At 46.8% G+C, this 13,483-nt stretch overlaps 2 protein-coding genes across 6 annotated transcripts; one reads left to right on the top strand and one right to left on the bottom strand.

Annotated features, from left to right (window-relative positions):
* Nucleotides 1–352: 352 nt before the first annotated feature.
* LOC120809633 (aldo-keto reductase family 1 member D1) lies at nucleotides 353–4,376 on the bottom strand. The gene is made up of 9 exons (XM_040163586.2): nucleotides 3,157–4,376; nucleotides 2,809–2,976; nucleotides 2,616–2,732; nucleotides 2,097–2,174; nucleotides 1,659–1,781; nucleotides 1,308–1,417; nucleotides 993–1,158; nucleotides 804–886; nucleotides 353–637 (listed from the first exon to the last, which is right to left on the bottom strand). The coding sequence occupies exons 1-9, from the start codon at nucleotides 3,247–3,249 to the stop codon at nucleotides 595–597; spliced, it is 981 nt and encodes a 326-aa protein (XP_040019520.1). The 5' UTR covers nucleotides 3,250–4,376; the 3' UTR covers nucleotides 353–594.
* A 103-nt stretch (nucleotides 4,377–4,479) lies between these two features.
* LOC120809630 (transcription intermediary factor 1-alpha) lies at nucleotides 4,480–12,248 on the top strand. 5 transcript variants are annotated; one of them, XM_040163575.2, is made up of 17 exons: nucleotides 4,480–4,888; nucleotides 5,054–5,172; nucleotides 5,350–5,497; nucleotides 5,758–5,890; nucleotides 6,065–6,181; nucleotides 6,441–6,555; nucleotides 6,624–6,770; nucleotides 6,890–7,004; nucleotides 7,811–8,175; nucleotides 9,106–9,216; nucleotides 9,299–9,456; nucleotides 9,554–9,686; nucleotides 9,971–10,278; nucleotides 10,372–10,489; nucleotides 10,745–10,819; nucleotides 11,123–11,278; nucleotides 11,357–12,248. In XM_040163575.2, the coding sequence occupies exons 1-17, from the start codon at nucleotides 4,480–4,482 to the stop codon at nucleotides 11,615–11,617; spliced, it is 2,988 nt and encodes a 995-aa protein (XP_040019509.2). In that variant the 3' UTR covers nucleotides 11,618–12,248. The 5 variants fall into 5 exon arrangements, with proteins under 5 accessions (XP_040019509.2, XP_040019511.2, XP_077938060.1 ...); XM_040163578.2 differs by having other exon boundaries at nucleotides 4,754–4,888; nucleotides 5,082–5,172; XM_040163579.2 differs by having other exon boundaries at nucleotides 4,760–4,888; nucleotides 5,026–5,172.
* The last annotated feature ends 1,235 nt before the right edge of the window (nucleotides 12,249–13,483 follow it).

Raw genomic sequence — 13,483 nt, 5'->3', positions numbered from 1 at the left:
CATTGTACAGTGTTCACAGCCACGATGCCAAACCTCATCTCCTAACAGCACAAGCAGAGCTCTGCTTCTTTTTATGAGATCTGCGAAAACTGAAACTTCTGTTCTCCTGAAATGACATTTTTTTATATTTCTAGTTCTCTCGGACTTACACAACTACTTGATCTATTGTCTGCTCTCATGTGGATGATTATTTCCAGCCTTGCATCGAGCGAAGTACAGGACTCTCGTCGCTTTTGGTTGGCTTTAGGTTCCATCACGTGGCCATTAACGCCAAAATACCTGTAGCTGAATGACCATCCACATGTGTTCATTTACACCATGTGTTTTACCACATTCAATCTAAAGAGGCACGTTTTCAAGCAGACCCGTATTTATTGCAGCAGGGGCATCAATTCATTTCAAGAACAGTCGTAATGAACAATGAACTGTCGTTGAATATGTCACATTATCCTCACACGCAACCACAGAACAACTTCTAACGTCTGTAAAACGGGTCACGTCTCTGTGCTTTTCTCTCGGTGTGACCATGAGCCCTCTAGTGTTGACTGTGAAAATGTACCGGAGCAAACGGCGCTGGTGAAATCAGGCAGAGCGTTAATATTCATCGTGAAACGGGTACTCTGGATGGTCACTCCACCTGCGTCGAAACAACAGAAAGAAATGCCGTCATTTCTAAGTACAATGATGAGCACGATGGCGAGGTCTTATTCGTCCTTTGGGAAATAAAAAACACAGCAAAAGAAGCATGGAAATACACACAAGGATTCATTGATATGTCTTCCTGCATATAAACGTATACTTGCATCAGCAGCTCCACAAAGCGAGTGTTTTTGTTCAGCGCCTCAATGGCTTTCATTTCTCCCTCGGTGAGTGAAAAGTCAAAAATCTGGAACAACACGAGATTCTCTGTCATCAAGACGCCGGAATTTGATTCATGAATTCCGTATAAAATAGAGATTTGTTATACACACGCTTGTATAGTAAAAAGCCACCTGGAAGTTGTGTCTGATCCTGTCGGGGCTGAAGCTCTTGGGGATCACGGCGACTCCTCGCTGAACGTTGAAGCGCAGAGCCACCTGAGCAGGACTCTTGCTGTACTTTTCCCCAATGGACACAAGCAGCTCGTCTTCCAGCAGGGGAGGAGATTTCACATTCACCCTGAACCCAAGACGGAAGAAAACACAAACAATCATCATTTGGTTTTGTCAGATATATATATATATAATCTGGGTTATTGCCAAAGGATAAGGATGATCTCGGTTCCATTATTTCCATGTCTCGTTTTAGCTCTTTATCTGGATACATACCAGGACGTGTCTCTGGACGAGCCGATTGGGCAGTAGCCAACAATCACGATGTCGTTCTGACGACAGAACTCCAGAAGCTTGGGTTGTGTGAAATATGGGTGGCACTCAACCTAAACGTAAGCAAGAACACAATTAAAAAGAATACTGGCACAACGTTATCCACCTTTATAATAGCCAGCCTGTTTTAGAACTAAATCTAATTGATTTGGAATTGAGTGAAAGGATCCGATCCTGTCGCCTCCGATAAACGATACAAAAGAAGGATTTTCTTTTTGTGAAAAGAAGATTCATCTTAGTCTGTTGAGTATTGAGCATTTCTACTATAAAACGTGAGGAGGCGTGTAGGGTCACCTGGTTGGACACGGGCTTGTGTTTCAGGCCCGGTTTGTTCAGCAGCAGCTCCAGCTGGCGCCGATTGAAGTTGGAGACTCCCAGAGACTTAACCAGCCCGGCGTCTTTGCAAGCTTCTAAAGCCTGTTGAGAGGAAAAGATTCACGTCTTCATCATCTTTATGAGGCGGTCCTTGACAGCCACGACTTCTAAGGATGAAACGATTTTCACCAACAGTTTCTCATTCGGCATTTTTCTGCTTGCACATCAGATGTTTTCTATCAATGCACGAACCAAAATGCATTTCCTTCATGTTGTTAAAGATGTCAGTCAAATACAATTCAATAAAATACACTAAGTGCAATATGAATAAATACACTAAGTGCAATATGAAAAATGCCGCACAACAGGAGGACAAGAGGAGAAGTCGTGCAATGGCAGGAGCGTCTATTTGTGTACCTCCCATGTTGCACACAGGTCTGTGTGGTGGTAGATGTAGTTTCCATCCTGGTCTTTTGGATAGAACTCATTTCCAGGCTAAAACAATAAAGACAATTCAAGCATTTCATCAACACTTGAATGGAGCTGCTCGCAGTGATTCGCATTTGTCTTCAATTTGACTGGATAACTTAACTAAGATGTGACTAAGAAATGCATGCCAACTCTGCTAAATGTTTCCAACAGTATCCAAACATACCCCTGGCTGTCTATTTAAGTCTGAAACCTAAAACTCACTTAAAATACATTTTCATAAATTTCATATCTGGTACATATTTGTTGACTAAAAAGAGACATCGTACTGGGAGCAGTTTTGTTCAGGCTTTTAATCATATTCTTACTCCAAAGCAGCCTGTTGAACAGGGTCAATAGTATGCTATCCAAAACCAAACAGCACCAGAGTAGCATAGGGGCAATGTTCACACAGTAAACGAACAACTGATAAGGGAACTGCATGCTGTGTGTGTGCTGCTCAGAAACCTTGAAGGCCATGGGGAGCTCGACAATGTAGAGATCCACGTAGTCCAGTTTTAAGCTCCGCAGCGTCCTTTCTAAGGCCGGCCGCACCAACTGTGGCGGATGAAAGGTGTTCCAGAGCTGAGGAAGACAACACAGAACTACTTAGAAAACATCCAAATGTACAAAACACCCCACATGTGACAGAATGCATCACCTTTCCGCAGTAAAAGATGTCCTCCCTTCGGACGGTTCCATCAGCAATCTTCTCTCTGATGGCTTGACCCACTTCGTGCTCATTGAAATACACCAATGCCCCGTCGAAGTGCCTGTAACCCTCATCTATGGCCAGCTTGACACAATCAAGCGCTGTGCCTTTCGCCGTCTATCATGAATTCAGAAAACAATATTTTGGAACCGCTGTAGATTCGGATGATCAATGGTCGTTGAGTTATAATCGATCCAATCACAGCGAGCAGTGAAAACAGACACTCGTAAGTCACAGAGGATCCCTCTTCAGGGCTCACATGCACATCTGGATACACACTGATTATGTTCTTCTCACCGTTCGGGGGTCCCCATAGGTGCCCAATCCCAGCACTGGAATATGGTTCCCGTCACTGAGAGGGATACGGTGGCTCTCTGCTGTCAGATTCATGTGTGTGAAAAGGTGGATGAACTGAAGGGGCCTCTCGCTTGATTACTGTGCCAGTTATTTACGAGAGGAAGTGAACCTTGAACCCGGGTGTTTCGCTGAAGGCAGAGAGCATTAGCAGCTCGAGCCGTAATTCCTCTATTGGTGACACATGTTTATTCCCTTTTAAAAGTGTGATCTGCATATCATGTACGATCTTACGGTTACTATTTCACTTATTGTTGTTATTATTGCAGTTTAAATATAAACAATTGAAGGATGCAGAACAACGAATGCATTTAATATTGAGGAATTACGTCTCTTACTCAATTACTCAACTTTAACAGCTGCCGCCAGCGCCTCGGGCCCCATCACCTCTCTCCTCCTCTGCCACAGTCTTGGATTCTATTGAAGTGACCCAGACCCTCCGAATCCATCACACAAGCGAGAATCCCGCAATACAACAGTAAAGAATCCATAATGAGATATAAAATCTATATATACGTGTGTACATGACAACGAGTTTTACAAGGAATCTGCAACAAACTCCAACGAGTGAGTGACTTTCATACCTCTCTGTCTAACGTCGTCCTTCCATCTCATTCTGTCATTTTAGCCACAAAGACCATGGTCTTCTCATTGTGTTTTGCTCTCTCCCTTTTGGCAGGTTTCAATCTTTGCAGGTCAAGTGTTATTAGTGCATGCTTGCTTTAACTTTCAATTATGTTTATACGACTGCAGTTAATCTCCCTTGCTGTGAGATTTCTTCATTAAGGTCAGGTTGACTTTTTTTTGGTCCTCGTTGCTCGTTCTCTCTTTCGTGGAAGATGAGCAGAATATATGAGGTCACTTCGTACGAATTGCTCAACACTATTAAATAACCGCCCAAAAACAATGAAATGTAAAATGTAACTCAAAGGGAAAAAATACGTGGCTGGGGGCGTGGCCTAGTGGTACCGGTCCAATAAACCAACGTAACTATTTCTTCTTTTTAACATCAACTTTGGGGGGATATTCACTTGTTTCAGGATCGCCAAAAAAAATACTACCGTGGCTGTCAACACATCCGGGAGCCGAGTTCCGGCCTTCAAAATAAAACAAAGGTCTCCGAGTATCAACCGTATGGATCGCACGTAGACGTGCACCCGTTTATGTATATTCGTTACATTGACCTGTAGATCCATCGACGTGTGTGATGCAGCGTTACTTTAGTGTCGCTCCCGATCGCCGAAGAAAAATGACATCGACCGGAAAATGCGTCACAGCGCGAGCGTCCGGTTTAGGCCAATGAAAGCGAGGCCGAACGACAAAAAAAGGATGATCCGGAGGAGAGAAGGGTGCGAGATGCAGGTGAGAGAAGATGCGGAGGGGACTGCCCGTCACCTCGTAGGCCTCATCGAGCAGCAGATGGACGGCTGCGTGGACGAGCGGGACACGGCGCGCGGGCACGATGCCGAGAACGAAGCCGAGAGCATGCAGGTGCGAGAGGAAAAGTCCGGCGCCACCGGCCAAAAGCACCTGGACACTTGCCCCGTTTGCCGGCTGAACTTCCACAGTCGGGAACCCAAACTTCTGCCCTGCCTGCATTCTTTCTGCAAGAAATGTCTGCCCGCGCCCTCGAGGAATTTGGCCGCGGCAGAGCCGCTAAACTCCCCCAGACCACGTGAGTCACTTTGTTTGTGTTTACAAACAGTGTGATCCATGGATCGATCATCTTCGTGCAAGGCATAGAGAGAAAATACAAATACAATCAAAAAGGCTTTGAGTTATTTGATCAAAACGCACAATTGTATTTCCCAGTTTTGCAGACCAATTGTGTTGCTTGCAGTGAACGTGATGCGCTGTCCGGTGTGCAGGCAGGAGTGCATGGAGGTAGATGTGATGGAAAACGTCTTTGTGAAGGACTCCGTTGAGGCTCCCAGCAGCACAGTGGAGAGGGCAGTCCAGGTACAAAACGCCTCACCCCCCCTCAGTGTGTATCCTGGTGATCATAATACACACTGTCCTGTGCCCTGAGGGTTTGGCTCCGATCATTCATTTCATCCACTTTGACGTCATGTTTGCAAATCATATCACATCTGATTCTCTCCATCAAACACGCTGGTTTCTCTCACCTACCTGTAGCTCTGTATGACCTGCGACGACAACACCGAAGCGGTGGGGTTTTGCGTGGACTGTGTGGAGTACCTGTGTTCCACGTGTGTGGAGGCCCACCACAGAGTCAAATTTACCAAAGACCACACCATCAGACAGAAGGCAGAAATCATGCACGGTATTCCAACCAGTGTCTGTGAAATAATGTGTTGTTTCCACGACAATGGCAGGAGCTTCGGTGGCATCAGTGCTGCAAATGTCAGACTTTGCTTTGTTTTAGTACAGAACTTGTTATAGATTACAACAACTAATGATTTAAGGAAAACATTATTATTCATCCAAATGTAAGTATACAATAAAATAAAAATGGCCAAGTTGAACTGCCATTTTTCCAACTTGCAAGTTACCCAGAATGACGAGCCCCCTGTTGCTTCCCAGAGGTCCACGGGGCGTCGCCTCAGAGGCAGATGTTCTGCAACATCCACAAACAAGAGCCGCTGAAGCTGTTCTGTGAGACCTGTGACCTGCTGACCTGCCGTGACTGCCAACTGGTGAAGCACAAAGACCACAAGTACGTGACATTAATATTACATTATGTCATTATATCCTATATGGAAACGGTTCATACATTGATTTGACACATTTTTATGAATTATCTGTACTCAACCCTGCACGTTCCATCACTCCATTGAGAACAATTCCTTTTTTTATGCCGTCCGCTGACTGCCTTTTTTCTTTGGAGCAGTTACCAGTTCCTTGAAGATGCTTATAAAAGCCACAAGCAGCACATGGAGAACATGACCCATCAGCTGCAGGAGAAAAAGAAACACATTGAAGAGATCTCAAACTCCATAAACAAAGGGTAAAATGTACTTTCACACACCACAAGAGTACACATGCCAAGTATGCAAAGTATATGTAAAGTATATATGAGTATACATCCATCTGCTCTCGCTCAATACTGGATCCATTTCAGAAGTTGATATCCAGTCATTTATTAGTTGGTCAGAGAGAAAAACAATAAGTTACTCTGAAAACATCCAACATGTGTTTTGAATAATGTGCCGGTTGATTTGGGACGTATGAAATGCTCACCCTGAGTTTGAATGTATGTTTTTCAGACTCCTTCAGGTTGATCAGAACCGCACGTCAGTCCATGATGAATTAAAGAAATCCATCTGCAGTTTGATTCTGGAGATAAACAAGAAGGGCAAGATGCTAGCTAATCAACTTGAGGTACGACAAAGGCTTCGGAATATAACCCCACGATGACACATATACACTCACTAGTTCCCGTCTTCCAGGCTGTAACAAAGGACCACGAGAGTGTCCTCCGAAAACAACAGGAGGACATCGGCTATCTGTCCAGGCACCTGGACCACGTCATCCACTTCACCAAATGGGCCACAGCCAGGAGCGGGGGAACGGCCCTCCTGTACTCTAAACGCCTGGTAAGGCTCGTCTGGTCTTTGTCCACTTTCGCCCCCAACCCCCCCCACTTGTGAGCTGAGGATGTGGGAACATATGCCTTTCGTAACCAACAAGTGTCCCCCTGAAAACTCTGTTACAGATTCTGTTTCAGATTGGAAACCTCCTGCGGGCGAAATGTAGTTCCTCGTTTATACCACAGAGCACTGTGCGCTTCCACAGTCGAGCCTCTTACTGGGCGTCAAACGTCGATCTGGGTAAGATATAAAACAAATGTCTCGGTGACACAAACTCATCAGGAATGCTGAGATTATTTCATTCATTGTGTTTATTTGTATCATAATTTTTCTGTAGTTTATTATCGGCTAATTCTCAGAATATTATTAAAGTCTAGTTTATGCTTCTGCGTTTTCAGAGAGCCGCAAGGGACACGCAAACGCACGCAAACGCACGCAAGAGGCCTTTGCGAAGTCCCTTGCGTGTCTTTTCACACCTCCTTGTGTGCGTCGACCCATTTTTCTAGACTAACTACGCAGCCTCCCGCAGCACCAGGCTGTGATCGGTCCGCTAACTACGTCCTTTACGGGGTCTCACATTCCCGCTTTCATAGCCCGATACGGCCATTATTAAAAGGAAGAATGTTTACGAGACAACGGAGCAGATTGATTAAATATGAGCGCTTGTACAAGCCGTCATTGGCGGACTATAAGGCCTCTGATTCGTGGAGGGAGATCGAACCCATTTTACGCTCCAGACGAATGAAAATAGACCAGGGAACGTCTTTTCCATCACGCATCAGCCCATTTTCACTGCTCGCCAAAGATCCCCCTTCTATTGTTGCTTGCATTTGGGTTTGGGTCTTGTCTTCTACGATAATGTAACATTATTGGCCATTCAGAAAAAATCCCAAAAGACTTTCAACTGATACAAATTCTTTGTTACAAATGTTTGTCCCCAAAAGCTTTCCACACTTTCTCTCTCCCACATTTCTGTGCCGAAGTTTGTGTGTTTTTCCTTCCTAGTGGTTGTGCTCATCCCGTCTCTGTGTGGATGTTCCCCTCAGGCTCTTTAGTGGCGGAGAGTGTGCCAGGCAATCAGCCGGGTGGTTTTCAGGGCATCCCACATCAGCTCTCCCACCCTGGCCCCCCCTCAGGTTCGGCCCACAGCTTTGCCCTGGGAGCCCCCCATGACACTCTGACTCAGCTCCAGATGCAGGTGGACAAGCTCACCCCGCAGGGCGGCTGGCAGCCCCGACCGCCTCCTCCGCCCCGGTCGTGGTACCAGAGTGTCCGGCTGCAGCCGACCGTCCCGGGGCCCCCGCGAGGAGGCGGCTCTCCCTCCCTCCAGCCAGGTCGCAGGCTTACGGGGCCCCCTCCCAACCGAGTCAGCCCAACGAGCAGCCTAGCGAGCCCTGAGTTCACGCCACAGGTCAGCGTGCGTGTGTCGCTTTGACAGACAGGCCTTCTTAACGAGCAGCGACAGTGGAGGACGTTGTCCTAAATAGAGCTGACAGCCTTCACGTCCCAGGCAATTTATGTCTTTCCTTGTCGAGATGAATTTTAATCTTGGACAAGTTTATGACTCAAAATCACAAAATACGACGCAGTTAAATCTGCAGCGCAACAGCGAGCCAACAAGATTCCATCAGGGTTGATAACATCTCGTCATCCAAGTTGTTTAGTCTGCTCCGGGTGTTTTTGTTCCAGCTGTCAAGTATCGGCTCATTGGCGGGACGATACTTGGTGTGTGAAGTGCACACGCAAGTTGTGTCATACTGACGTGAGCAAGCTGCTGTAGCTGCACAGCGACCTCTCAAATGATCTCCGTTGTTAAGAGATGTACCAGTGTTACATTAAGTGTGTATTTAATGACTTTTCTCTTTTTTAAAGCAGGCTGCGGTCGCTCTAAGGTCGTGTGTGCCGTAGCAGTTGTTCTTCTCATTACGTCACGGCATAACTTAAAGAGATTTAAGGATAACCATCATAAATTCGAGGGTTATTAAGTACACATTCTGCTTGACAATGCAACTGTGAGTGTAGATTCATTCCGGAGGATTACCTTCTAGGGTGAAGAGGCCTGACGAGGCAAGTGGATTTTCATACAGTTGAGAAATAAATGGAAACTAATAGCGTGGTGGAAGGTAAGTGGGTTAGTAATCAAATGAATATGCGTGTTTTCAGCTGAACATTTGGGAATATCTCCGGGTGTTTTGCGTCTGCGTTCAGGCGCCTGTGCTCCTGTCAGGGTGATGAGCGCACTGTTCACCTCCGCCGTCACACGCTCACAGACGCTGACGGGAATGCAGGATGAAAGTGATTGCAGCCTTTCCATCCATCTTCCTCTTTCTGCGTCTTGTAGCCTCTGAGGGGGATGGGCGGCGGCTCCATCTACCAACCCAAAGCCATGGATGTGTTCTCCCCTTCACCTCCGTACGCCCACGGCGGCAGCTCGCCTCAGTCACGACAGACGGCAGGTGACTCCATCCAAAGGAGACTGTATTGACATAGGTCTTATTCACAATGCAGTAAACAACATGCCGTATTGTGTTTAGATGGAGCCTACGTACGTGAGGAATGACCCACGTGGTCCGGTCTATGTGCTGAAACCAAACTATCCCCACAACCCGCCACCGGCTTTGCACCACAGAAGCGTGCAAGGAGAGCAGAATTCACCAGGGTACGCTGCCGCGTCCCAGGAGGAGAAACCGGGGTAAGGAGACCGGTGCATGCGCACTAATGCCCTTTGTGCCAGCGGTCTGTCTGGGGCACTTTGCTTCACTCTGATTGGCTCTTGCTTTGGACCCAAGGACTGTTACCTGGAAACCTCCAGAAACACAGCAGGCTGGGGGAGCGGTGGGCTCGGCTGTCAAGAAAAGACGGAGATCGTCCCCAGTGCCCATCATCGTAATAAAAGATGAGCCAGATGAGGACAGCAGCTACGTAAGGAGACCACAGTCCAATTCATATTAGTATACGGTATATTAGAATTTTGATGGATTATTCTTGTCCAAAGTGTCCTGCTGTGCCAAGACTAACTGAGATTCAATTCAAAGGAAAATTGTGGTTTATTACCACCAGGCCATCGTTCCTCCCGTGTAACGCTACCGCAGCAACACAGCGTAGCCGGATTGCAAAGTGAATGACACAAAAACAACAACATCAAAATGGAGTCTATTTATTACTATGATCATTATCACCTTTTTTCTCCCTGTTTGGGATTTCAGGTTCAAAGCAAACAAAGATCCAGCCTCCCCGACAGCACGGGGGACCAACCCCCTATCAGCGCCCGCGGAGAGGAGAACAAAGGCCCAACTCCTCTCCGGAGCACCGGCGCCGAACCCCACAGCCGCCCTCCGCCTCCCAGCAGCCCGCGGGACCAGAGGGGAGGAGCCCGGCCCCCCGCTCCGCTGGACGACCCCACTGGAGGCTGGTGTGCTGCGTGTCACACTGGGGGGCAGCTGCTATGCTGCCATAAGTGTGCCAGGCTTTTTCACCTTTGGTGCCATGTTCCAACTCTCCTCAAATATCCCAGGCAAGCACGGGGAGGGCAAATTAGTAATTGAATGCTCTTCGATGATCCCGTTTCCTGGCTTTTGTATCGAGTCTCTGCACCGTTTGGTTCCAGTGGCGAATGGCTTTGCTCTCTGTGCCGCGACCCGTTAGCGCCCGAGATGGAGTACGACTGCCAGGACGAAGCTGGAACTGAAAAGAAGGAGGCAGGATTTTCCCCCGTGGACAAACGAGTCAGTGCTCTTTTTCTTTCTGGTTTACACTAAAGATGATAGAATTCTACTAATTATAATTATAAAACCGTTTGCATAACTGTTTGGAAAGCAGAATATGGCTTAATGTGGCTTAATGCTCAAACTGTGTGTCTATCCTCACCCTGCTGGGTTAAACAACAGTTAGCTCATGTTACAGTGCCCCCCTTCCTGTACCTGTGTTTCGTTTGTTTGTCAGTTATCTACTAAGTCCTTTCTCTTCTTCTGCCGCTGCAGAAGTGTGAGAAGTTGCTGCTGCGCTTGTTTTGCAGCAAACTAAGCTCCGCCTCCCCGGGGCCCGGGGCCCCCTGGGTGAGTCTGGAAGCCCGGCGGTCACAGGATTAATGTCACACAGTGTTACTGTAACTGTTACTTTAATGATGCGTAATATGCAGTATTTATCAGTGGACATTATGTCTCTATTTGCCCCGAGGATGTGAATGGATGGACATGAACAGTCATAGTCTATAAGCTGTGATTTCACAACACAGCGCTATACTTGCATTTTGCCTTGAAATATATGTGTTCATTAAAAACCATCTCATCTGTCTCATAATATTAATCCCCGTTTCACAAACTGTATCTTCTTATCACCTCCCTCTGTGAGTACTGCAGGTATGTGCTAATAACTGGCCGGCCATCAAGGGAACAATGAACCTCTCGGCTGTGAAAGAACGACTGGAGGCCAATCAGACTCCGTGCTACCGAAGCCCTGCACACTTTGTATCAGACATCAGGCTCCGCTTAGGGAACGGCTCAGCGCTCAGTGAGGTACCTACGAAGGAACCTTTTTCTACTACGCAGTTCTTGACACATGATGAACTACTTTTCCCTCGCCGTCGCTGACAGGTCGACACGCAGGTCACCGCGGCAGGCAGGAGGCTTAAGGAGCTGTTTGAAGAGCAACTCGGGATCGTCTTCCCCGAGCAGACCTTTCCAGAAACCAAACTTGAGAGGATACCTGCTGGCCCTCCTGACTCCCAGCTCTTGTCTCTTGACAATATAATCCAGCGTGCAAAGCGCCAGCGCACATGCTCAGACTCCCAGGACGCGCCGAGCCGTCCCAGTGGAGCGGAGGGAACAAATCTTCTCAATCGTTCGGATATTTGACACTTCCAGCAGCAGCTAATATGTGGTGTGTCACACAAAAATGAATTCTACATGATCATCAGGTCACCCACAATGTGTTGTATGTTTACCGATGAAATAGCGAGCAAAGAAGTGAGATACAACAGATAAAGCTGACCAGTGTGTTTTAGATCAACTTGCTCTCACCAAATGACAGCTGTCATGACGCAGTAAATGATCCAATCATTCGTCGGCTGATCGATGGCGTGTCCAGGTCTAGTGTGTTGTTCCTGCTCTCAGTGTGTAAATATTAAAGTGACGGGGAAGGACGTGAATCTTTGTAGAGTCAAATGCATTGCGGGGCCCCTGGAGGCCAGTAAAGTGAAAACATGAAAGGAATCGAAGCCGTGTGAGATGTTACATTGTCCCACGTCATTAAACACTTCCTGCTTGGTTGGCTTTCAGGTTAATGTTACGGGTTATTGTACGTCTATTTACAATGAATCTATTGTCTTCAGATGCTATGTGAGACTGTTTCAACTTTTACTGAGATCATTTCAGTAATACACGATCTGCTTTCCTATAATAACCCAGAGCCAGAACATTTAGCCATACAGGTGAACTCGCAGGTGTTTACAGTGTGAAATAAAACATGATTCTTGGTAAATATGAATGTTGTTACCTACTTGAAATGAATCTTTCTGACATTACAACTTAAGACATTGCTGTTTTTGTTAAGACATTTTCTCCTTTAACAAGCGAACAGCAAACAAGTCTTCTGGGCCCCTCTGGGCCCCACGGGGCCCCCGAGTGCCGGGCTGTGTCAGTGGCCCTCTGCTGATTGACACAGACGTGGCAGGACGCCCTTTGTTCGGCTTCAAAGGAACTGTACTCTGCCCGCCCACAGCGGGATTAACACCCTGAATGCGGCCCCGGCCCCTCCAATGGCCTCCACCTATGAGCTGGGGGGGGTCAGCGCCCGCTGCTGTTTCTTGTTAAGGCCGGAGGTGTAGAGGAGGACTGCTGTGCTTTAGGCCGCCACTGATCTGCCTCTCATTTTGGGGGCATTGGTCTTTTGTTATGTGGCCTCTGAAGGCCAATTATCTATTGTCTACGTCACGCTGAAGTAGAGATAAGATAAAGGGCCTCGGTAAACGGGGCCCGGTGTCGTGGTGGTGTAGCTTCACAGAGGGGGTTGCCACATCCTCGACTGATAATCATCTGTAGGAAGCTTATCTGTGCTGCCAAAGCAACTTTTAACTTACAGTTTAAATCTGTTTTCTGGACTCTTGTGATACACACCTGGCTGTGCTTTTGTGGTTGTTGGGGTCCAATCGATGTCTTGGGATGCGACAATGTCGATTGCTTCGAGATATATGTTTTCCTTGTGCTACTGTAACATTAAAGACAAAAATAAAAGCTGTTGTTCTCTGCAAGCTCATTTTTAAGGTCTTATCAGGGAAAGAAAGCAATCATACAAAAGGACCGTTTTATTTTCCAGAGGATAAATGACAAAAGTTTAACTTAAATCTCCACTTTAATCAGTTAAACCAGCTCTGCAATACTTGATAATAAAACAATAGCGAGCAAAAGCAAATAACAGTCATGAATGTTTATTGTGCATCGTGGGTTGTACATTCACTAATGGAAAAACATAGATCACGTTGGACTGAGGAGGACACAGATTGAGACACAAACTTAAAGAGTGCAGTGCAACACATACATGCGTCGTATACAACGGTGGGCCGCTGATATCAAGTCCTTGGTGATGTGTCTAAACTGCTAGACTGGTGGTGGAGACATGTGGCTCTGATTAGAGGATCATTTAACCTCTGTCACCACGCCCAGAGTCAGTAGACTGATTGAATTCGCAGAGGGCAAGTTGGTACAAAAATGTTTATAATGCAG

This window comes from Gasterosteus aculeatus, chromosome X, assembly GCF_964276395.1.
Source record: "Gasterosteus aculeatus chromosome X, fGasAcu3.hap1.1, whole genome shotgun sequence".
NCBI classification, from domain to species: Eukaryota; Metazoa; Chordata; class Actinopteri; order Perciformes; family Gasterosteidae; genus Gasterosteus; species Gasterosteus aculeatus.
Note: the sequence above shows the minus strand (reverse complement) of the source record. Positions and strands in the feature narration are given on the sequence as shown.

Coding starts and splice junctions, on each gene's coding strand:
- LOC120809630 (XM_040163575.2), top strand. CDS start 4,480: ATGCGTCACAGCGCGAGCGTCCGGTTTAGGCCAATGAAAGCGAGGCCG. Junction 6,182..6,440: donor TCAAACTCCATAAACAAAGG/GTAAAATGTACT, acceptor TATGTTTTTCAG/ACTCCTTCAGGTTGATCAGA. Junction 7,005..7,810: donor GGCGTCAAACGTCGATCTGG/GTAAGATATAAA, acceptor TGTTCCCCTCAG/GCTCTTTAGTGGCGGAGAGT.
- LOC120809633 (XM_040163586.2), bottom strand. CDS start 3,249: ATGAATCTGACAGCAGAGAGCCACCGTATCCCTCTCAGTGACGGGAAC. Junction 2,977..3,156: donor CCTATGGGGACCCCCGAACG/GTGAGAAGAACA, acceptor AATTCATGATAG/ACGGCGAAAGGCACAGCGCT. Junction 2,733..2,808: donor ACATCTTTTACTGCGGAAAG/GTGATGCATTCT, acceptor TGTCTTCCTCAG/CTCTGGAACACCTTTCATCC.